Source organism: Cyprinus carpio, chromosome A9 (assembly GCF_018340385.1).
Source record: "Cyprinus carpio isolate SPL01 chromosome A9, ASM1834038v1, whole genome shotgun sequence".
NCBI lineage: Eukaryota > Metazoa > Chordata > Actinopteri > Cypriniformes > Cyprinidae > Cyprinus > Cyprinus carpio.
Window position 1 is genome coordinate 22,928,096 of NC_056580.1, and position 24,171 is coordinate 22,952,266.

Consider the following 24,171-nt stretch of genomic DNA (forward strand, 5'->3'; position numbering starts at 1 on the left):
GAGGGCACGAAAAGGTGATGTTCTCCTTGGACTCCACGCAAGAAACCACTTCAGCTGTTTACTTTGAACTTTTTGATCATATAACGCTGCTCAGGCTCACTGTTTTTCGCTGCAGGGGACAGTAGTCCCCACGGACCGTTGGCTAAACGTCTGATGCATATGGGACACAAAAGTGGAAACACTTCAGGAGTGTTTTGTTACACAGATTTTAGCCAGCTAAAGTGTTTTTGAAAAGGTTTAAATCAGACATAGATACAAGCTGTTCTTTTTGTGGTGACCCTAATGAATCTGATATGCATATCTTTTGAGACTGTCCTCACACACAGCTATTTTGGATTGAATTCTCTAATGTTATCAATCGCAGTGTGCTTCAGGGTTTCTCTCTGCTTTTTAAGGATGTACTGTTTGGCTTCTTTAATGTAGTGTACAAAAAGATAAAATTAATTAATATTTTATTATTAACTTATTATTACTTCTTGCAAAATTTCATATTCACCGCAGTTAATTCACTCGTCAAAATCCTTTATATATTGTTTTTGAAAAAGAGGTTCAACAGTATATCCAAACTATTTCCTATTATTGGCCAATGAATGCTGCCATGAATTCATTCCGCGAGACTAGGGACACAGTATATAGACAAACTGTTTAGGAACCGCATTTGCAGTTTCATTAGATTGCAGGCATTACAGGACTGTTTATATTCGCTATACGAAGGCAAAATGCTTGTTTTCCCCTTAAATCGTTCACAATAAAAACCACAATGACCTGAATGACGCCTTATCAGGCGAGGGACCGCGAGCGGTCTGTGACATCCGTGCGGAGAGGCATCATTCCGGGCTGACTGTGGGCGGCGGTGGGGTGTTGATCAGTACTGGGTTAAGACGCAAACAGACATTGCGTACGCACAACAAAGGGTGGAAGCACAACAGCGAGTGTTTGTGAGTCATTCTGCAGTTTCAAAATGTGTTAATATGATGTAGATGCAAATGTAGACAGATCGACCCACACGCGGCCCTCACTGTCACCCGTCTATACGCGTACGTCATCAAAGGCAGATAGATAGGCCTAACGTTGCTTGAAAGAAGATAAGGAACCACCAAAACTAAAAAATAAAAATAAAAATAAAAAAATAAAAAGTAAAATAATAGTTTAGTACATTTAGTTTACTTATTAGTACTCCGTTATTTTACTAAGCATATTATATATTCAGCTTTTTTTCTTCTAAACATGTTAAAGTACAGACTTGTCTTTACTAACGACAAAAAATGATAAAAGCACATACCAAAAATTATTAAAACTTAAAAAAAATTAAAACTGAAACCGAATTCAACATATTAATACACACTAGTAGGCTATACAAGTAATACTAAAATAACAATAATGTGAACTGATTCAGGACTTTTTAAAAAGCATCCCAGAGGTTGGGAAGGAAATGTAAAAGAAGATGAAATGTGAGATGGTTTTGATGTAGGATGTTAACCTTTATTTATTTTTTTTATCATTACATAATCCCCATACTTTCATTTTGTCATTTCTGGAATATTTTGATGACTTTACTGTTATTCTTAATATTGAACATCAAATCTTAACAGTAAATGAATAGTCATAATAAACGATTGGCTTGTAGTGTAATATCTTAAACGCCTTTTTTGTTTTCTGTAACTGGAGAGCTTAATCATAATCAGGAAGGCCAGAAATTCCTTGCTATGCATATCACAACTTCTTACTAACCCTAAGATCAGCACAAGTATTCAGACCACTACAACTGTAGTCAGAATCTTGCACTAGCTACCGTGATTTACTAAGTAATCTTACCAAAAAAAACTTTGTGAAAACTACAAATCCTACTTCTGCATTTTTGTGTTCCCGCTCACAGTCAGCCAGATCGAGCCCAATGCATTGAGGGTGCTGTAGTTTTCCTGCCTTTTTATTTTGTTTTCTCTAGTTTTACAGATTAACAGATTAAGACATTTAATAAAAACGTCTGATTTTAAGGATATTGTATGTTTAATTTTATACGTTAATCCACTTGTCCAGTATACAATCTGGGCTCTGAAACAAAGCATGAGAAATGAAAAGTACTTCACAATCAGTTGTCAAAAAAATAGAGTTTAATGTTCATGTGCTGTATAACAAATTAAATATATTAGTGTTTACAAAACAATATGTGCAGGACTACCGTATGCATATCCTAATGTACTCTCTACTCAAACGTGATAAGAACAAGTTCTACTGACAACATAGTTTCATCCTACAGTCCAAGATGCATAAGTCTATTATACAAAGCAAGTACAAAGATTAGAGAAAGACTGATCATTTCTGTGAGTGGTTAAAGACAGTAACAAGCAAGGAACAAAGGTAGGCGTCTAGATATGTCTTGCTATATAGGTCATTGGTAATGATGTAATCAGTAAGGTCCAATCAGATTTTTTCTTCATCAAACTGTTTTTTTCCCAAAGCAAAATTTGCTCCAGTGCTTTTAGAGAGCTTGATATTGCCAAGGCTTTAAGTCTCAGATGTTCATACAACTTCCCAAATCTCATTTCATATTCCACAAAACGAACATCCAAAATAAACTACCACCAGTGAAGAATTGTAACATGGAATGCTTTAAACTAAGGCAAAAGGTTGAAAATGCAGATAAATATTCACATAACGCTTGTCTTTATCACACAGGACAACTCGTAACCCACCAACTTATCGCACACTCTCAAAAATGTGTTTAAAATGGCACTTAAATTAAGATTTTGCATACTTGAGACCTCTTGAGCCTCTAAAAATAATCCTAAAAAAATAAAAGCACACAATATTTCCACATATTCCCTCGAAATACTGAAGTGTATGATCAGGACGTTAAAAATCGGCCTCCTTGTACCGATATAGAGAGGTATTTGTCATTGACACAAATACGGATTATATAACAGCTTGACCGGTACATTACAGACATGTAACTGGAAAACCTGATTATCTTGTGCCTACTTCACCTCACATGATACTCTAAAACTACATAAAGAGTGTGACTTGATGATTTCACGGGTACAAGTCCTACAAAAACATGTATCACCATTGAGAAACACGAGAAATGTTGAGCAGTAGGATGCAAATTCGAGAATCAAACACTAGTGCATATCAGTTTCACATACATTTGCACGTTGTTAGCTGAATCTAAGACTATGTCTACACTACGAAACAGAGTAGAAATACTGTACAGTGAATGTCCTCTGAGGTCGGGACACCTAGACACGTTCACTGAGTTAAGTGACAACAGCTACCCGGTATTGCTCTACGACTAAATATTCAGAAATACAAATACATTACGTGATTGTGATAAAGACTGGAACGGTGCTGTAATGACGCCTTGTTTTCAAGTCCAGTCAGTTGCGAATGTTTTTAAACTATTTACATGACTGTTGGTCAGGAGGGGAGACATGCTTGTCTATATTAGCATTTTAGAGAACGATGAAATATATTAGTTGTGCTTAGTATCGTAATAAACCAGGCATTGCTATTCATTCAAGATGACAAGGAGGCCAAAAGTCTGGCTCCGAGATTTCAGTGTTTAAACAGCAACGTGTATCGCCGTTTTCCTCTGTTACGCAATTAAATTCAGCCATAGCACCATAGTAGAGACCTTTAAATTCAGATTTGTTAGCATTGCTATCAGAAACCGACAGAGGAAAAGATGACTTCCTTAAAGACCCCATGAGATCAACATTAGAGTTTTTAGTTCCTATGTGTCATCTATAGTGTACTAGTGACGAAATTCATTTTACGTATTTAAAAGCCACACATTACTTTCTCTTCTGGGATAAACAATCAAAAATACTGATTACGGCTGCACGATCATGGAGAAAAAAAAACGACATTGCGATATTTTATTTTTCTTTGACTGGAGAGTGCATCTGCACAGAAACTAAAAATCGTTTTAAAAGCTGAAAACTTACTTAGATTACTTACTGAACAATTTCTGAAAAACATTTGTTCGCACCTGGGTAGTCTTTACTAGAAACAAACTGAAACATCTTTCAGCAACCATAAAGTGAGAAGAGTTCACTTTAAAAAAAAAAAGGCCACATTGCCACTGTTTTTGACTCATTTAATACGACTATAAAATCATATGATTTTTATCGTGATTATTATTAAATAAAAATCTTAAAAATGTTGCAATAATACTAATGTACTATAAAATAAAAAGTATTTAATAAAATAAAAATACCTTAAAATACTGTAAAATTACAATGCTAATATTTACATCTTAATTTCTTCATTTTTGTCAAAATTAACATTTACTTGTGCAAATAAACAGTGCCAAGCTTCAGTCTGAAACACGCAGTGCATATATTTAATTAATCACAGCTTTGAGGATTTGACTACTGCATTCAGCCAGGTCGCAATATCAATATTATTTTGATATATCGTGCAGCCCTAATATTTCTGTCGAAAGAAATGCTCTTTAGAATGATAATATTGCTTCTGCTAACAATACCACCAGCTATCAAATAGCAATAGCAAGCAGCAAATAACTGTTTATGGTGTAAATAAAGCCTACTGGCTATTTAAAAAAAGGGGCAAACCATTTGATGTAATTTGATAATAGGAAATAGTCAATACAGGAAATGAAAGTGATTGCATGGGGTCTTTAAAGAGAAACACAATCCAAGAGGCTTACGTAAATAGGCGACAACAACAGCTGCTTACTAACAACTTTAAAAACACTGCATCCCTCCGTTTCTGTGATATTTTACATGCATTCATATATACATAAAACACATACTGTATTTAAATAACATTTAACCATTTTCAAACAGACATTTTCTATGTATGTACAAATAGCGGACTTCGTGGTCCACACCGATAGGAGAGCATAAAAACAAGTGATGAGAGCTAGTGAGAATTGAACAAGTACAAGTACAGTCAGTGACTACTCAGGAGAATGGAAATAAGGGCTCTAGGTGCTTTGGCAAAAACAAAAATGGCGAGAAACTGAACTAAACAAAACTCTTTTTTGAGGCAACATTGGTTAAGGCTTTACTGTAGTTGTGCTTATTTAGTATTCACTGACAGACGACGTGTATTGTTGTAGGTTTGAAACGAAAGCATTCGGGGCTGCTATCTGGAATCCTCGGGCTCTGACTTGATGGTCTTCTTCTCAGAGAGGTTGAGGGCATGTGAAGATGCGTCTCCTCCGTTTTCTGGAGGAAAAAAGAAAAAAGGATTTAGAGAAATGCTCTGGATTACTGAAACCCTTATAATAAATTGCTTGCATGGTTCTTCATGTGCAAGTTGTTCTGATTAAAAGTGTCTATTAAATAAATAAATGTAAAGTTGGCAGTTAGAAATATTATATGGATTATTCTTGTTATGCTCGGTCAGTTATGTCTAAATATAATGGTTAAAAATACCTCACAATGTTAAAGATCAAATCATATTAGTAAGCTTTTCACAACTAAGTGAAGCTAGAACATATGGTGAAGTTAAATAATATCATTACTTTAGGAATTTAATGATCAGATTTTTGCCATGTCCCTATAAGCTTCTAAAATGGAAAAACTGACAATTTATTAAAAATATGATTAAATAATACATGAATAAATATCGTAATAATAATTGATCATTATAACAATAATTTATTATTTTAAAATAATATAACTTATTTGTTATTATTACAAGCATTTCTTAAAAATAAAAGTAATTTAAAAATATTAAAATTGTTTAAGGAAACTCCCAATTCCTCGATGAGCATTTTTGCTCTTTATATTCCAATTAACAGTCTAAGTGTCTTTATCAGAACTTATATCTGAATGTCTGATATACCCTTTTATAGAAACTCTTCCTCATAACACAAGCATATTCATATTTTCAAAATAACAGAGCTCAGCAGGTATTCTAAAGATCATAAACATATACAGTATATTCATAAAGGATATTTCTAAAACAGTCAATTTAAAATTTTTTGAAGTGCTTAAAATTACATTTTTCAGTTTTGAAAGAATTCAAAGTATTCTGATAATGGACATTTTTCTTTTTTCTTTCACTATCTATAGGAAGGATATTTTTCACTGAGCTCATTGTGGGATGCTTCTTAGTCAAGGATACTTATGATGCTGACTTAAAGTTTCTAAGGTGTCTTAGTCTTAGGGTGCTTACGATGTCTTAAATGTCGCCTATGTAAGCAGTTCAGTAGGTTTTGTCTTTGTGTTCGTGACATCAACACACACCTGTGGCTGCTGACGTCTTGTTCTCAGCATTAGCGTGATGATGCCTCTTCAACTCATTGGCCAGCTGCTTTCCGAGAGGCGTGTCTCCGTCTGATGCGCTCGTCCTCTGGCTGGTCACCCTCAAATTCAGCGGCCTCTCTCCTGTACAGACGCAATGAAACAAAGCCTTCAATTTAACTGTATTCTGTACTACTGTATTCAAGATCGGCGTTTAACAAACCGCAAGGCTGCATCATTTTGTCCATTACCGAGTCCAAGCTAATGCTACGAGACAAGCATTCCGCCTACCAGAAACTCTCAGCACAATACTCACTCACACACGCAACTGAGCTACATTTGATACGAATGCACCTTTTCTTCAACTATAGCCAGCCAACGCACACTCCGTAATAGCCCGAGGACAGTGAATGCGGCTTGAAGCACGTTGATCGTGAGTTGCATTGAGTGTATACACCTCCTTCAAACAGCACATTAACCTCCTCTGTCCCTGGCTGGCTGATCTCATTTGTGTCTATTGACAGCATCATGACTAATGTCTGTCATTTTTAACTTAACACAATGCCCTTTAATTACCAGCAGCTTTAATCTGAATGTTGAGGGGACACGTCTCTGCCACCCATTCCTCACAATACCTCTTTTTAAACCATAGAAGGTAAATAGAGTGAATTTGAATTGGTCAAGTCCTACAGGAAGTTGCACTGGAATGACAGGACGAAGAATTCATTGAACTACAAATTTAAGAAATGTATTACAGGTAATGCATTTTGGGAAATAGTGTTCCGCCACCCTGGTCAAAGAAATCTATCTTTCATCTAACATTTGTATCTTTAATAAAAATTTAATTATATATAATTCTTACAGTTGCAGTGTTTTATTTTTAAATTTGATTAATAAATTTGTGTAGTACTTCATACCATGTTAAATAAACCTTTTGTACCTGAAAAACATTAATTTATATTGTTTAACTGCAAGTTTGTTTAATTTGTTCTGTTCTATTGTATTTGTCATATTGTTAATTGGTTACATCCATCTCTCATCCATCCACCTGTCCTTCCCAAATATCCATCTGTCTGTCAAGTTAAAATTACCATTATTATTAAAATTTTAATAAGTTTTAATTCCACTTCTTTACATTCTGATTATAATTCCTTACATTTATACATTTATTTAGGCACATATACTACAGTAAAAAAGGTGCATCAGATTGTTCAAAAGTGACAGTAAAGATATTTATAATGTTACAAAAGATTTTTATTTCAAGTAAATGCTGTTCTTTTTCAAATGTTATATTCATCAAAGATTCCTAAAAAAAGTATCGCTTTCCACAAAAATTTAAAAAATGTTATCAACATGTTACCTGAACACCAAATCAGCATATTAGAATGATTTCTGAAGAATCACACATTAAAACAGAAAACAGTTATTTTAAATTGTATCAATATTTCACAATATTAATATTTTTACTGTATTTTTGATCAAATAAATACAGCCTTGGTGAGCATAAGAGACTTCTTTCAAAAGCATTTTTAAAACCTTACGAACCCCAACTTTTGAACAACAGTGTGTCTATTTTCACTTAATTCAAATTCTAGAATGAAATTGCTGCTGTGGTTGAAATGGCATTGCAGTCAATATACTTGTAACCCCAACAGCACTGATTCATTTCATTAAAGCCCTTCCTGCAAAGGTACAGTCAAAGCTAAAGGAGGACATATTTAGTTCTCATCTAATTCTCACTTTCTGCCTCTGCTTCTCTCTCTTCCTCTCTCCGCAGATCCCATACGCCCACTCTGGAGTTCTGAGAACACATGGGATATTAGGAAGCTGAGAGGGATCATGTACTCAGAGAGTTCATGAAGGAGTTATTCTCAGAGCTGGGGAGGGAGAGAGCACTGTTGTGTTCAGCACAGTGTGAAACAACCACAAATAATGAACAGAGTGTCACATTAAAGCAAATTATTATGCTAATTATGTGGTTTTTCCAAGGAGGTCTAAAGAAATAGCTAAAGAAAGCTATGTGCTTGCAGTTTATCTCAATGGTAGCTGCTTGGCTGGTACAAAGAATAAGGATATATGCGACCTTTGTGGTAAACCAAAAAACACTTATAGCTCATTTATTGGCTGATATTTGGTCATTTTCAGCATCAGATGTTTACCAATTAAGAGAAGTGATCTACCACATATAACAGCTTTTAATATGGATAATGCATAATTTGAATTGGAAAATTTCCATTTTTTAAAATATAAAATATTAATATATAAAATATAAATATATTGCCATTAAATATCCCATGGTGGTCAGGCACTACTTTACAATGCAAAAGCCATTGTAAACGTGTAAACATTTGCGCTTGTGCTGTGATGCATATAATCAGTGCTCAGATTCGGTATATGCGCAGTAATTATCGTCATGTACCAACATGAGGGTCAAAATGAACTCCAGACGGGTGGCATTCTAAGGCACAAGATTAGTAGCAGAACGCAGAGCTGTGTTCATATTTCCACCCAAAGTCCCCCTCCCTTCTCTGACACCCACCACCCCGCCTCCGCCTGCAGCTGCCAGATGAGCCCCAGAAATGAGAGTGCCAACAAGAAACGAGAAAAAAAGAGAGTCTGGAACAGGTGATGCAAGCTACTGAATTATCTGAGAAACAACAACTGAAACACTTCACCGGTTTTCTGTACTGTCTAATGTGTGCGAAAACAATCTGGATGGTCAATCAAGAGTAAAAGACAGTTTGTCTGCTTTTCTGGTAATAATAATAATAATGATATTTGTTTTGTTCACTTTTTTTTTTTTTCTGGGATCGTGAAAATTAATGTGCAATGTAATTCTCAGGTGGTTTTGCTTTAGGATTCAGACATTCAAGGGCTTTCAAATTTTTTGATGTAAAGGACTTCCAAAATTATTTAACTATAAAATTATGTAATATAAAAACTATATATTTATTATATTAATATAAAATATATACAAATATTTTTGCAAAGACAAGAAAATTAAGCAATTCTTTCCTAAATTAAATAATTTGCTTTTATATTCTAATTGTACAAAACTATTTGCTAATACAATATTTAAATATGTAAAAAAAATATATTATATAATACACACACACACACACACACACACACACACACACACACACACACATATATATATATATATAATATTTAAATATTTGTAAATTATACTAGATAAATATTTTAATAAATAATATGATTTGATGTTTGATAATATTACAATTTATTAAGTTGAAATCTGTTATTAACACTTTTTATTCTTTATAAATATATGTTTTTTTTTCTTACTATTAAATCTAGTGCTCTAGTGCAAAACAATAAAAATTAGCTACTGATGCCAAAATATCTGAATGAAATGAATGTCAATGAAGAGAAAAGAAAAAGCTAAACATATTACCTTAATCTTAAATCCAATCACTCTGACAGCCTCAAAAATATTTTAATGTTTTTTTATGTTTGTGAACTCCCTAGTTGGACTTCAGTTTAAAACACCCTGAATTCATAGACAAGATTAAAAAAAAAAACTTATTATATATATATATATTTTCCTTGCAATTACTGCACAGTAAATTGCTTTGGATTAAAGGCATCCATCACATGACAAATAACCCATCATCTCAAACTTTATAATGCACAAACTCACCCTGCTGGTCAGCGTTTTTGTCAGCGGAGAGCCCGTTGCTGTTCTGCCTGTCTGTGCTGCGTTTGTAGGGCCCTGGTGGAACCCTCCACTCTAGAGCCTGCAGTCTGTCCTGAGCCGCGGCGTCATGCAGTATCTCCATCTGCTTGGCCAACAGACGCTCCAGCTGAACCTATAATATGCACAGACAGCAGGGAGTCAGACATGCGGATGTGTATAGCATCGTATGTACAGTGTGACAGAAATGATTTCCAATATTCATCATTCACAACATACCACAAGTGTAGTGATACAAAACAAAACCAACCATAAACAAAAACACCTACAGTTCAAATATCTGGTCATTTGAATGCTCCTCAATCACATCTGAATTTGAAACAGTGTTTACAATTACTATAAATATTTTGTTACTATAAAATTAATGCTTTTGCTGTACATTTTTCTGCTTATATTTAAAACCACACTAATTGTGGAGCTTGATTGATTCCAATAGCAACCCTCCTACATGTGCAATGCCATCCTACCTAAAAAGAGGCAAACAAAAACCTTTACTGCTTTTTTTTTTTATTTTAACACAGGAAGATGCTATTCACAATTACAAAATGACACGTTTCTACTTCAAAACACAAAAGCGGCATAATTAACTGATGTTTCTGAGACAATGCATTCTGTCAATCCATCTGTTGAAAAAAATTAATAAATAGCCCAGAATAGGTTTTAAATGCTCGGAGGATGCTTAGGAGACATAATGAAGAGAAGTATCAACTTTGCTTTCAATACGAAGGATATAAGAAGACACAAATGAGATGACTGTTGACAAAAAGTCAGGAACGAACATGAAAACAATAACTTCTAGCTATGTAAGCATCAATGGTTGCCAAAGTGGGTACAAGTATGCAGTGCATTGTCAGTGTTGCCACTAGGGGCACTACAGCAGATATTAGCATAAACTGTCTTCTTTTAGTCATTTTTCTCTCTAAGGTCAAAAACTGTCACGACGGGGCAAAAGTTTGAAGAGCCAAACATATTGGCATGATTTTATCTTTGAATAGTATTGTATATTTTAACTTAATATTTAATAATATTGTTCTCCATTTCATGTCACTGGTTCTTAACCAGGGGCCGGGGCCCACTAGGGGGCCTTAACAAAAATGTAGTTATATTAACACAATCATAATAAAAATACAAGTAAAACATTCGCCATTAAATTGTTACACAGTATATATTTCATAATTAAAGTTTTTATAAATATCTTTTATTTAATTTCTATACTTTATTTAAATAAATAATTTTATATTATAGTTTTGGGTTTATTTATTTTATTACAACAGAATTACCACAGGTTACATATCTGCTTGGATAGAAGGGCCTAGAATACTGCCTTGGACAAAGAGGGGACCTGGACTCACAGCAACAACTTTAATATTTAAGAGAACTTCTTTGTCATTTTCCTATGGAACAACAATCAGCAAAAAGCACTGAGAATAATTTTTCATCCGTTTCATCACTTCATCAGGACATCTCTTACACTTCTTAAAAATATCCAACCATTGATTGTTCATATACTAAACCAGCTGACCAAAAGTAGGTCATGGTCACGGACAGGTGAAGCTCTCGCACCTATTAACCCGAAAACCTGCATGATTGGATAGCGGAGCGAGACGTGTGGTGTGGTGGAGTCAGCGAGGCGCCTGAGAGCATTCCTCTCCCACAGACAAATAAACACGCTGTCATAATGCAGTCAGTCACCTGGATGTTCCGTCCAACCGTCTCCTCTCCTTTAGATCTGGCGTGGGCTAGCTGCTCCTTAAGGGTCTCCTGGCGCATGTGAATGGCCTGCAGCGCCTCCTGGAGGTCAAAACAGCCCTCCTGCAGATCGATACACATTTCATTGATATTTCCTTTCAGTGGCAGTCAATTTCAAAATGAAGCATGCCATTTCTGCAAAAATATTGAGTTTTAAACTGGTTTTTCTTTATCCGTGTCTTGTTTCGGTAGGACAAACGAACAGTCCTGCCCAAATATATAAAGCCACTGAATGTTGCTTTATTCTGCTCAAATAAACAGAATAATCTTATTGTAGACTTTTTTGTATAATCAACCTACTGACTCATAGTTTTCTCAGCATGTTAAACTAGGAAGCGAGGATTTTAGCACCAAAAAAAAAAATGAAGCAATCACCCAAAACTCCACAAACAGATAAAAACAAACAAAAAAGTGCATAAGCCACAATTATCCAAACAGGTGACCATTTGCAAAAAAGTTCCACTCAGTATGAAGGTGAAAAAGACAGCCGCAGGCAAGGAAAGTCTTCAGGCCTTCCAGATGATCATGTTGTGACTGAAACGTTTTCCGTTCCCCTAATAAAGCTCCCTCACACTTGCTTTTCCCAGTTGTCTTTATTCAGCCTTATTGTGAACGGGCCTTTTTTTGTGCAAATTAACACCAAAAAAAAATTACACATCACATCACAAGACGACATATGTCATAGATGAATCTGTGACCACCTCCAGTAAGTCCACAAACTATGACAGCAGTGGACAGAAACCTGAAAACCTAAGTAATAGCAATATGAATCAAACATTTACTGGAGGACCATGAGGTTAGTGTGACATTTAAAGATTACCTCAACAATTCCAGGACCAGCTGTTAATCTCAACCACTTCACAAAGCGAAGCCACTAATTTTTAACGAACTAAAGCTTCATTCCTCTTCAGCGAAAAGGTCAGATACTTAATAAAATGTCATCCCACTTAAGAATCCCCTCAGGATGAGTTTCAACCTGACGGGCGGATGAACAAACAGAACATTTTGTCTGACGAATCACTACGTCTTAATTACTACATGAAGGATGAGCTTAAAAGTGTCAGATGTTTATATGGGTTGCCATGGGTGCAAACTATCACAGACATTCCAGTTTTTTCACTACTAGTTGGGTGTTTGAGGCAGATAGGTAACTGCTAATAACAGCTCTGACGCAAATTTGCCAACACTCACGCAGCAACAATAAGGTTATCAAGCCACTCCTGTGAGTTATGGCTTGTCTCTTTCTTGACACGGAGACTGGTCTTCTAGAGCACACAGACAAAGGTGTATGCATACGCCTGCATGTATATGCATGTGTCTTCAAACTCAGCCCCTTTTCACTTTGTGGTATATACGCAAATGCATGGGTGTGGGTGATTCCAAGTGCGCCCACGTAATGATGTCACTTCTACCTCAAGAATACGGGTGGGCGCGCAACTGATCTCATTTGGACCTTGTCTGGGTGCACGTGGGCGGGCAGCTTTTTCTCACTGGTGTGGATGGGAGTGTAATGTGGGCAGAGTCGAGGCCAGACAGGGACAGCGAGAGGGGGAGGGGAAGTTTATGCTTTTTTTTCTGCAGTTCAGACACACGTTATTAACTGTCACACAGTTTGAAATGTTAAACATGGAAAATCCATTCTAGAGTGAGTTGCATACAAATGAACTGCATCGAAAATGCAAGAAACGGATTTACAGCAAGACACTAACTTAACTAGAATTTTCAGTAGCATAGACAAAAGTTCAGTTTGTTTACAAACAAGTGTTTTTTTCAAAAAAGTGATAGAGTAGCTTAACCAATTAATAAATTGCTAAAAGCATGTGACAGAATAGACCTTCTGACTTTTAAATGCAGCAGGAAACTCAGAATTAGTGAATCAGATTGTTTGGTTCCAAAAATGATTCACCAATTCAAGTAGCTTGACCAAATGGTATGTTGTTAAAAAAGTGACAGAATATACCCTCTCTTTCTTAAACGTAGCAGGAGAGTCAGTTTCAGTTTAGTGAAACAATTTGTTGATTCAAAAAATTATTCATAGATTTAAGTAGTTTGACCAAATGGTATGCGGCTAAAAAAAGTGACAAAATATACCCTCTCTTTCTTAAACATATAGGAAAGTCCGATTCAGTTTAGTGAATCAGTTTCAAAAAATGATTCATTGATTTAAGAGGATTGACTAAACGGTACATTGTTCAAACATGCAACAATATATAATCTTTCTTTCTTAACAAAGCAGAGAAATTCAGATTCAGTTGAGCAAATGAGTTTGTTCGTATAAATATAAAAATGATTCACCAATTCAAGTAGCTTGACCAAACGGTATGCTGCTAAAAAATTGTGACAAATGTTACCCTATCTCTCTTAACGAAGCAGAGAAAGTAGATTCAGATTAGTTTGTTCAAATCCAAAAAATGATTAGCTAATGTCATTAGCTTGAAAAAGTGGTACACTGTTGAAAAATGTTACAAAACATACATTCTCTCCGTTAAAAGTAGAAGAAAGTTCAGTGAATCCATTTGTTCAGTTCAGTTCCGTTCTTACATTTGCAGGTGGGTTTTCAGCTCTATAAAGAAAACAAAATGATTTCTGCCTTGCTAAATTTCAATAATTCATTTGATAAATCATAATATGGTTAAGAATGTGCCATTTAGAATTATGGCAACTTTAATCAGCATGACATGAGGCATCACATTTACACCTAAGCAGAATTAATTTACAGTACATCGAACAAAACTCCAAATTGCAGCTAGAACCTGCTTAAATGATCTGGATTTGCTGAATAGAAAGTGCTGTTTGGGTGCCTGTCACTGCTTGTTGAACTTCCAGATGTCTTTTTTTCAAACAATGGGTGAGCAGTTCATTCCATTATAGTATGTTGCTTCACATAAAAAAGTTTATTGCAAAAGACATGATTCCTTCTGAGTTCAGTGCTCGTGCCATTCGCTAAATATGGCTGCCAAAATAAATATGCACCACTTACATGCCGCAGATGCAGTTTCTGTTAAAGAAAGTTAACATCCTTTGTAAATTTTCTCAATATATTCTCAAATATTGCATTTCATTGCTTGTTTTAACTACAACTTTGGGTGTTTTCTTTATTTTCTTGTTGTATTTGCTGCAAACATACAGTATAAGTTTAGTGCTGTAACCCAAATGGAGATCTTCATTGTTTTTTGTCAGATAAATACTGCTCTGATTACAAAAAATAGTTATTTTTTAGCAGCTTGTACCGTCATTGACAGAGTAACTACACCAGCATTTGGGGTAAGATTTTTTTAAAGTCATTTATTCAGCATGGACAAATTAAAATGATCAAAAGTGAAAGTAAAGACTTATTATGTTACAAAAGACTCCTATTCCAAATAAATGCTGTTTTTTTTTTTTTTTTACTTTCTATACATCAAAGAATCCAGAAAAAATGCATCACAGTTTCCACAAAAATATTCAGAATCAGAACTGTTATTAACATAATAACAATAAAGTTTCCTTGAGCACCAGATCAGCATATTAAAATGATTTCTGAAGCATCTGCTGAAAATTCAGCTTTGCCATCACAGGAATGAACACTTATTTTAAATTGTAATATTATTTCACAATATTACTGTTTTAACTATATTTTTGATCAAATAAATGCTGTCTTGGTGAGAAGACACTTTCAAAAACATTAAAAGAAAAAAAATCTTACTGACCCCAAAACCACACTCTCTGGTGCTGCTGTCTATTCACATGACTAGTGTGGGAACATGACGTAAAAGTGAGGTAAATCATGATTATTTAGTGAGTAACAATGCAAATTAGGGGGAAATGGAAGACATTTGGTAATTCGCCACTGTCTGATAATGATGAAGGACTCATTTCTCTTTAGATGTAGAGTGGGTAGAAACCACTGATTTTCCGAGGTGGTCACATGTCTGTGCCCATATGAGAGTGAAACCAGGGCAGAGGTGAAGCAGGCAAACACCTGTTCTTCTTCAGACACCAGCCCAGCCCATAAGCATTGATGTGGGATGTTAGAAGTTTCCAGTAGATCTAATGACTGGACAATGATCAAATGTGTCACCAGAGAGCCATGAATGGACAGCTGCCATAGAGCACAAAGGCCTCTTCAGCAAACCACATCAATAAGATCACTATGTGTGCAGCTAAGCACAGGGCAGACTGGTCATGGATATGTAGGTTAAAGAAAAATAATGACCGTGGGCCGGCTAAATATGGATTTAAGGTGTGATCGAGGGAGTGGGCTTGAAAACATTAGTCCTTTGTAATTTCTCCAGGCTGAACTACGACCTTTCCCCTACACCATGACATGCAATCCTGATGGAGCTACCCCGCATGCTCCTGCAAAGCCCTCCCACACAGCTCAGTATGCTGACAGGCAGCTATGCAAACAAAAAGCCACTGGACCCACCCAGTGTCAATCCTGCCTCCTACAACAGTTTCCTCGCATATTGGTGTTAGCGCCGCAGCGCTCATTAAAAACAAAATGACTCGAGAAATTGTGTTGGAAGCATCAGACAGATTATTTGGAGTTCAGGTTAGAGAAATCATGAAGCAATTTTACTCACCTCAGTTTTAATTCTCTTGGGTGACGGCTCATCTCTGTCACCGCATCGAGATCTGTAGGAAAGAAAATAAAATGCTTAGCCCAGAACAAGCTGAGTAAAAACCACAAGCAATGAAACATTCTTTTACAAAAAATGTGTTCTGACCAAATATTTATATATATATATATATAAACATAGGCATGTCTTTTTAATTTAACTTGCATTATCATCAAGAAAGATGTTTTTTTCACTTCTCCAGCAAGGATGCTTTAAACTAACAAAAATGACTAAGGTTTCTATTTCAAATACATGCTGTTCTTTTGAACTTTCTATTTATCAAAGAATCCTGAAAAAATGCATCATGGTTTCCACAAAAATATTAAGCAGCACAACTGTTTTTAACTTTGGTTATATTAAGAGCATTAAATTCACATATTAAAATTATTTCTACAGGATCACTAAAGACTGGAGTAATGGCTTCTGAAAATTCAGCTTTGACACCACAGAAAGAATTTACATTTTAAAATTTGTATTATGTTTTATTATCTTCTGCACAGACCCCCTTCAGTACTTTCATGGACCCCTGCTTGAAAACCCAGGCCTTAAAGTACTAATATTTGCTTTAGCAATACTAGCTTTTCACCTGCAACCAGATTTAGGAGTGCCCTTGGCAAATTTCATTATGACGTAAGAGGCATTGTAAGAAAACCTGGCCTAGATAACTTTCACAATACCCAGTCCATGACTGTGATGCAATCTTTCAAGTTTTGAATGAGTGACTGGAATTATGCAACGCCAAAAGGAATTTTCCATCCACTGACACGCAAGCCTGGCAATCCAGGAAACACCTGCACGGTCTCTTTGGATGGCAGGTTTTGAGTGTCTGATAAGGCCTATGTGCCTTTAGATGCAAAGGAGTGGGAGTGTTCTCATCTCTCCGTAGACCTCAGTGCAGCACTTCACTCCTCAACACAAATGCCACGCACAAAGCCGACTTTGATATCTGGGCTCGGCTCTAAGAAGACTACGAGAGAGCAGATCCTGAGCTGCTCACAATGCATTAGCATGAGCTATCTCTTTCTTGGCTTAAAGGCTAAACATCAGGAATGATTACTCTAGTCACTTACGGGGGTGTAAAAAGTGATGCTTGCAGAGAATTTAAATCCATTAAATCAAACAAACAACTCCTCTACATTGTGCGTTTTTCATACTAAATAGGCAGAATCTCCAGGATATTTTGTGTTTATCAGGATTTTATGCACTGATTTAGGGGGGAAAATTTCAGAATTTTATGATTTAAAGGGTTACTCCACCACAAAATGAAAATTTTGTTATTAATCACTTATCCCCATGTCGTTCCAAACCCTTAAAAGCTTTGTTCGTCTTCGGAACACAATTTAAGATATTTTGCATGAAAACAGGGAGGCTTGAGACTGTCCCATAGACTGCCAAATAAATAACAGTGTCAAGGTCCAGGAAAGTATGAAAAGCATCATCAGAATAGTCCATCTGCCATCACTGATTCAACCATAATGTTATAAAGCAACGAGAATACTTTTTGTACACGATGACAAAAATAACGACTTTATTCAACAATTCCTCTCCTTTGTGTCTACACTGATTTGGAGAGACACAGAGGAGAGGAATTGTTGAATAAAGTCGTTATTTTTGTTTACAGAGACACAGTGCTAATACTTTTTAGGGAAATTTGCCTGTGCATAATAAGCTGGGATAGGGGAAATTACTTTAAAACTGAAAAAATTGCATGCTTCAGTTTTAGCCAAAGGTTCAAAAATAGTCAGCCATGGCGTTTCATGTTTGGGAAATGACATCAAAGTTCTTACTTGCTGGTTCTGTAGGTGTATTTGTAGGTGACCTCTCGGGAGACCTGACGGGCCAGTCCGAAAAGCTCATCCCTGCGAGTCAGCAATGCCACCTCCTTCATACAAAGCTGTGCTGCAGCCTCATTCACCGTCAGCTATGTAAAACGAAGGAGATTTTCATTATCATTTTGATAATAATAGATATTGTTATGTGCAAAGAATTAAACCAGACTCACAAGTAAGCAACACCTCTGTTTAAACAGACCAGCATGATATTTCAGGTGCAGCCAATTAACCAATAAAGCACACCCATCCCAAATACACAACATCATTTCTAACTGAATGTGCAGATTTGCTTGAAAGTGCAAGATTTATTTAAACCCCAAAAGCACCCAAAGTGCAAGAGCCCCATAAAACACACCTCATGCAGAGTCAGATGCTTCCCATCCTTCCTTTTTGAGTCGAATCTGCCATATATAGCACTATACTTGCGGATTTCCTCTTCCCTGTGTGGGTCCTCATCACTCATATCAAAAATGTGGCTGATCATCTTGGCAAGCTTCTTATTTCCCTTCAACAGTTCTTTAACCTCTCCAGGGTCGCTCTTGGGCAAAGTCTGAGCGATTCTTTCCACGCACTCTGCCACGGACTGAACCGCAGCTGCGTCCAGTGCCTCTAGGCCGTCTCGAGGGGAAGACGGAGAGCCCAGTTCTGCCGGGGACAGGCTGTGCTCACTCTCTGTGCCGTGACTGGCCCAAAAACGTGGCTCGCTTCCACTCTGGAGGGGCGAAACAGTGGCCGAAGAGTTCCCGTTGCCTGATTCTCCTTTTCCGGGATCCACGCAAGCAGCTGCCAAACACTTGGGCACTTTGACTTGAGTGTCTCCACGTGCGCCATTACCAGGCAACAATGTGGGTGACCCTTCTGGCAGCTTGTAGACAGGAATGCTGCAGACGGGAAGAGACGTGAGGGGCTGATTGAACAGGGCAGGGTTTGTGACCCAATCGCGCAGAGCTTTCTGTAGGCGTCTGACATGCAGTGGCTTGCTGGCCATGCCTACGAGCGCCATGATCTCGAGAAACTCGTCCTCGCCGGCCTCGCAGAGCTGCTGAACATCGTCGCCACCCTGCTGGATGAAGGCGTCGTAGTAGCACAGCAGGTTGGCCCTCTGAAGGATGCGGTAGAGCTGCAACTCCCCAAGGGTTCTGGGTAAAGTCGCTGCCATACCTGAACAAAAGAAGGAACAAAGTAAGCAATTACAGAAAACAAAGCAACAGCGCTTGAAGGAGACGACACTGGTTGCCACAGCAGGGGTGGAAGAGAAATGTGTGGCTGGATCCAAGAGTGGCGACTATAAGAGAGCGCCTGTCAGGCTCCTGGGCTGCTGGGAGAGTCACATACCACACTCCACCTCTGCAACACGCGTAGGTGGGCTCTCTCAGCACAGGCCTCATTTGTTTCTGCCGGAATCTGGCTTCTACAGCTGCCACTGTCAGGATGTGGATCCGCAGCAGCACCGATAAAAGCGAGATTGACTGCAGGGGAGGGAGGTGGGGTAATGGAGCCGTGTGGGAGTGGGACGGTAGGTGTGCATGCTAAGAAGATAGCGCTCTGCTTTTTACTTTAATTCACCCACTTCTTCCTTAAAAGGATCCAGGGATTATGAATGTACGACAAACACAAGCGCACACATAATGCTCTCTGCAAACTTTGTCAGAGACTGTAATGCATACTAATGTGGAAACCGAGCTCATTCGCTTATTTGTCGGTTTTAGATGTGTTTTAGAAATGATATGCAAATGACAGTCAGAAATCTCAAAGATTTGGGAGGAAAATGTATTATTTTTAATCTGCATTTGCAGTTCGCAACTCATTTGTGGATCAGATGCACATAGAGTTATGATTTGCAAATGCAGATACAATGCACACGAAGAATCATACAAGACTTTGTGAACAGTTGTGTACTTATGAATGATGTTTAGTATGTTTGATATTATGTGAATGTGAATTAGATTACGGATTTGTCATATTTTGTGAATTTGGTTATTCATTTGTCACAGTAATATTGAAAAAAATCAAGGCACAATTTAGAGGTTCCTCAGAGCACTACACTGGCAGGGACCTGTGGAACTTCCAAAAGGATCCAAACAATTCCTACAAGATTGTCAATGACTCCTTTTCCCATCACAGAGGAAAGGCATTGAGTCACTTAAATTATATATTGAACTTCCTTGAGTACACAACAGGATAATTGAGGCGCGTTCAAAATGATGCCTAGAGGTTCTCCAGAGGGTTCCTCTAGAGTGGCAGTCTGAGGATCTGCAAACAAGCCTTTTCATTTTTACAGTGGTGAATCATATTTTGTGAATAAGAATTAGGTTACTCATTTGTGAATTGCATTTTGTGAATATATTCTTCCAGAGACTATTCTGACCCCTAGAGATATGTCAAGAAATATCTAGTGTTTTAACGTCATCAGAAAACAGTATTATGCATTAAAATACACCAACTACTACTCATCCCTGAATTTTTTTTTTTTAAGATATTACTGTCTTTAAATCATATCCTGTTACCCTTAATTCCACAACAAACTTGCACTGACATACATAGTTTTTGCTATCTGCTACAAAGTAATGTGGGCAGTATAAAGACATAAAATCTTCAGACAGACACTGCTTTCAGAGAACAAAATTCCTATAACACCAAAAATACATGTCCAAAATTTGCAGAAATTTGATGGTGTTTCTATAATACGCTCATATACTATAAAAATAATATAAAATAAAATAATTAAAAAATAAAATAAAATAAATTAAACCTTTAAAAAAATTATACAATTACAAATATATAAAATACTTCAAAAAAAATAAAATAATGAAACATAACCACTTTTAAAATTCATGAACAATGACAACGTGAATGCCAGACCTCAATTTTTATTCTTTCAGTGGCGGTAAAAGATGACAGATGCTGCTAAATCATCATGACTGTTAGTGTACTAGAGGTGAGTAAGAACAGCAACACAGCGAGGCTGATAAAGAGTACTGATGAGTGAGTGTATGAAGTCTAATGAGGACACCCCACTGCACAGCAGAGTGATCCGCCACTCTAATGGATGACTGAGGCCTAGACCCAAGTGAAGGGTGCCTTGTTGAAACCAATTCAGTATCAGCATGGATGGCACTTAGGCAGCAATTCATCCAAAGCTCTCTCTCCCCACAGCATGCTGGCTTCCTAATGCTGGAGATCTAAGGCCAGGACTTCACGCTACACGCTGAGAGCACTCACAGCACGTACTTGTGTTGCCCAACAGCGGCCTCCTATCAGTCTAAATGAATAATGGATTCACATCGAGACCTTTCCTAAATAGTACATTGAACAACCTATCGGTCCTGTGCATCAGACTAAATGTTTGTGGAACAGCTGCTCTCCATGTGTTTTTGTGAAAGTAACATAAGGCACTACAAGAGAAACACAATCGATTCACTTCTTAAGAGGTTGACTACACAAGAAAAGGAATCATTTATATTTACATTTATTCATTTGGCAGACGCTTTTATCCAAAGCGACTTACAGTTGAGGAATATAACAAGCGATGTATCATTACAAGGCAATAAACAAGAAGTGCCCGTTATACAAGGTTTCAGTCATCAATCAAAATAGTAAAAAGCTAGGACAGGAGGATAATAAGAGTTATTATTTTATGCAGTTAGATGCCCACGTTAGAGATGAGTTTGTACATAAGCAGTGGGGTAGGCTATCTCTTAAAGGAATAGTTCACGCAAAAATTCCAACGCAAAAAAAAAAAACATTCTTTAAATAAAAATTGGTATGTGATTAATTACAAATATTACAAGATCTAAAATAACTTGCCGTAATGTGTCTCACAGGTATAAATGTCTAAAACATCACCTTTCAATCGCTTCATTATTTGGACCACTGACTCATGTTCAACCTTGATACTCTTTATTTTTCAAAGCACTTCAGAAGATGAGTGCAAACACACACTCATTTAGGTGGCAGTGCCTTTAACCCAAATACTGTACGAATCATCACAGGGTCTTTCGAAAACAACAGGGGAAAATATTGGTGAGGAAAGTAGAGAAGGAAAACAGGCACTTTGAATTTAATATTAGTAACATCCAAACTGGTATATTGGGGGGCCCAGTGTGTACAAATTGGTGGTAAACAATGAGTCATAAACTCACAGGACAGACAACATTTCAAAAAAATACAAATTAAAAAAAAAAAAAAATCCCATTACCTCATTCCAATTTATTATTCAAATGATAAACCAAACATGAGGCATCACCAATTATTACTAATATTTATGGGAACAATAATAAACCATCTCTGGCAGAATAGTTTTATTATTTATTATAGACACTTATCATATTGTTATTATTCTGTCATGGCAGAAATGCTAGGAGAAAATTGTTACATTTGGGCTATAGATATAGAGTAAACAGTTTGGAGCAATCTATTATTCATGAAATATGAAAATGATTGCTTATAACTATAAATAATATGGTTTAAAATCATTTAAAATCTTTAGAATTAAGAGACACCATATGTGTCTATCTCAGCCGTACATTATGCATCGGTTATTTTAAAGTAAGACATAAAATGCTGTATTTTACTAACAATTCATCAGCAACATCCTCTTAACCCAAGAAGTTTGATCAAAAATATCAAGAAAAAATAAAAAAGTTTTTCGCCGTAATGTTTGTTTTGCCATGGTCGGCCAAATTGTTTGACTACAATTTAAAATTTCATGGAAACTACTTTTCAACTCTGCATACACCATTCAACAAATTTTCACCAAAAAAAAATAAATAAAAAAATGGCAAAATACTTTTTAGACCGCGGGCAATTTTATTTCATTTTATTTATTTATTGTCATACCAAATCAGTTGTCACTACAATCACAACAAATTTTGGACAGCGACACGTATTGGTCAAAAATGATGAGCAATTGTATTAGCTACAAGTCTATCTATCGGGAACGCTATATTCAGTATTTGTTTTACAACACTGTAATATAGAATAATAATAATTACAATTGTCTATATAAGTCTATTTAAACATTTAAGCTGTTAATATCTGCATGCAACTATATTAATTACTATCATAATTATCATACATAACTTTCTTTTTATAAATATAAACATATCAATAGCTATAAATACAGATAATTGAATATTTCAATTAATATTATTGTGTCCTATAGCTAGCTCTTGAAGTTCCTTGGGAATAATACATAAGCCTACGAAGTTCACACATAGAAAAGCCATTGCACAGTGGAAAGCATTGGGAAAACTATGACTGGAAGTGAAGAAACGCTGAGGATGCTGTACACACACACACAGCTGCCGACGACCAGCGTTCACACACGGTACCGAGAGCTGTCAGGTCTGCACGGCGCGCACATGGATCACAAAAACACGCAGGAAAGTTGCACACAATACACGAATTCAGCGCACAACTGCATTTGCAAACGACGCTGAACAAAAGTACTGACAAAAACGTACCTTTTTTGTTTTCTTTCTTTGTCTTTTTCCACCAAAACTCTTCCAAAAGCGGCGGCTGGTTGTATGATTATTAAAGTTCTGAATTATGATGGTCCGTTCAGTTACGCGACGCTTCACCTGGCGTCCGGTTACGCGCGTTCTGCGGGTAAGCTGCGCGTCCTTCGGCTCTCTGTTACTGAATTAACTCTCACACACTCTGTAGTTTGAACTACGGAGGGACTCTCAAACTAGTTGGTTTCCGCTCTCTCCCCTACTGCCAGAATTGGGATATTCCGCGCTTGCTACATTGCTCTCTCACTCTCACTCCCACGCGCCTGCGTGACGCAGATCCTGGCGTGGGCGGTAGCGGCGCGTGGGAGGCTGCTGCATGGAATACCAAACCTCATATCAGCCACATGCACCGCCTCATATATACATGGACATTTATCATGTTTGTTGACCTTACTGAAAATACGCCAGTATGCAGCATAACGGTTCGGTGGCCGCCTGTACGCCCACACCGGTGCTATTCTTGCCCCCTCCTCCTCCAGTGCAAATTCACCTGCTGCCTACAGCCTGTCACATACTGAGTCCTTGTGCATTCCAGTGGCC

General features: G+C 36.9%; 1 protein-coding gene across 2 annotated transcripts; it reads right to left on the reverse strand.

Moving 5' to 3' along the window:
• Positions 1-2,093: 2,093 nt before the first annotated feature.
• On the reverse strand, positions 2,094-24,155 carry LOC109096060 (NGFI-A-binding protein 1-like). Of its 2 annotated transcripts, XM_019109732.2 has the most exons (8): positions 23,581-24,153; positions 18,471-19,276; positions 18,071-18,204; positions 16,248-16,299; positions 11,626-11,745; positions 9,880-10,048; positions 6,219-6,359; positions 2,094-5,192 (listed from the first exon to the last, which is right to left on the reverse strand). In XM_019109732.2, the coding sequence occupies exons 2-8, from the start codon at positions 19,272-19,274 to the stop codon at positions 5,110-5,112; spliced, it is 1,503 nt and encodes a 500-aa protein (XP_018965277.1). In that variant the 5' UTR covers positions 19,275-19,276; positions 23,581-24,153; the 3' UTR covers positions 2,094-5,109. The 2 variants fall into 2 exon arrangements, with proteins under 2 accessions (XP_018965277.1, XP_018965278.1); XM_019109733.2 differs by lacking the exon at positions 11,626-11,745 and having other exon boundaries at positions 23,581-24,155.
• Between the last annotated feature and the right edge of the window lie 16 nt (positions 24,156-24,171).

Coding starts and splice junctions, on each gene's coding strand:
- LOC109096060 (XM_019109732.2), bottom strand. CDS start 19,274: ATGGCAGCGACTTTACCCAGAACCCTTGGGGAGTTGCAGCTCTACCGC. Junction 16,300..18,070: donor TACACCTACAGAACCAGCAA/GTAAGAACTTTG, acceptor TCTTTCCTACAG/ATCTCGATGCGGTGACAGAG. Junction 11,746..16,247: donor CCAAGAGAATTAAAACTGAG/GTGAGTAAAATT, acceptor ATCGATCTGCAG/GAGGGCTGTTTTGACCTCCA.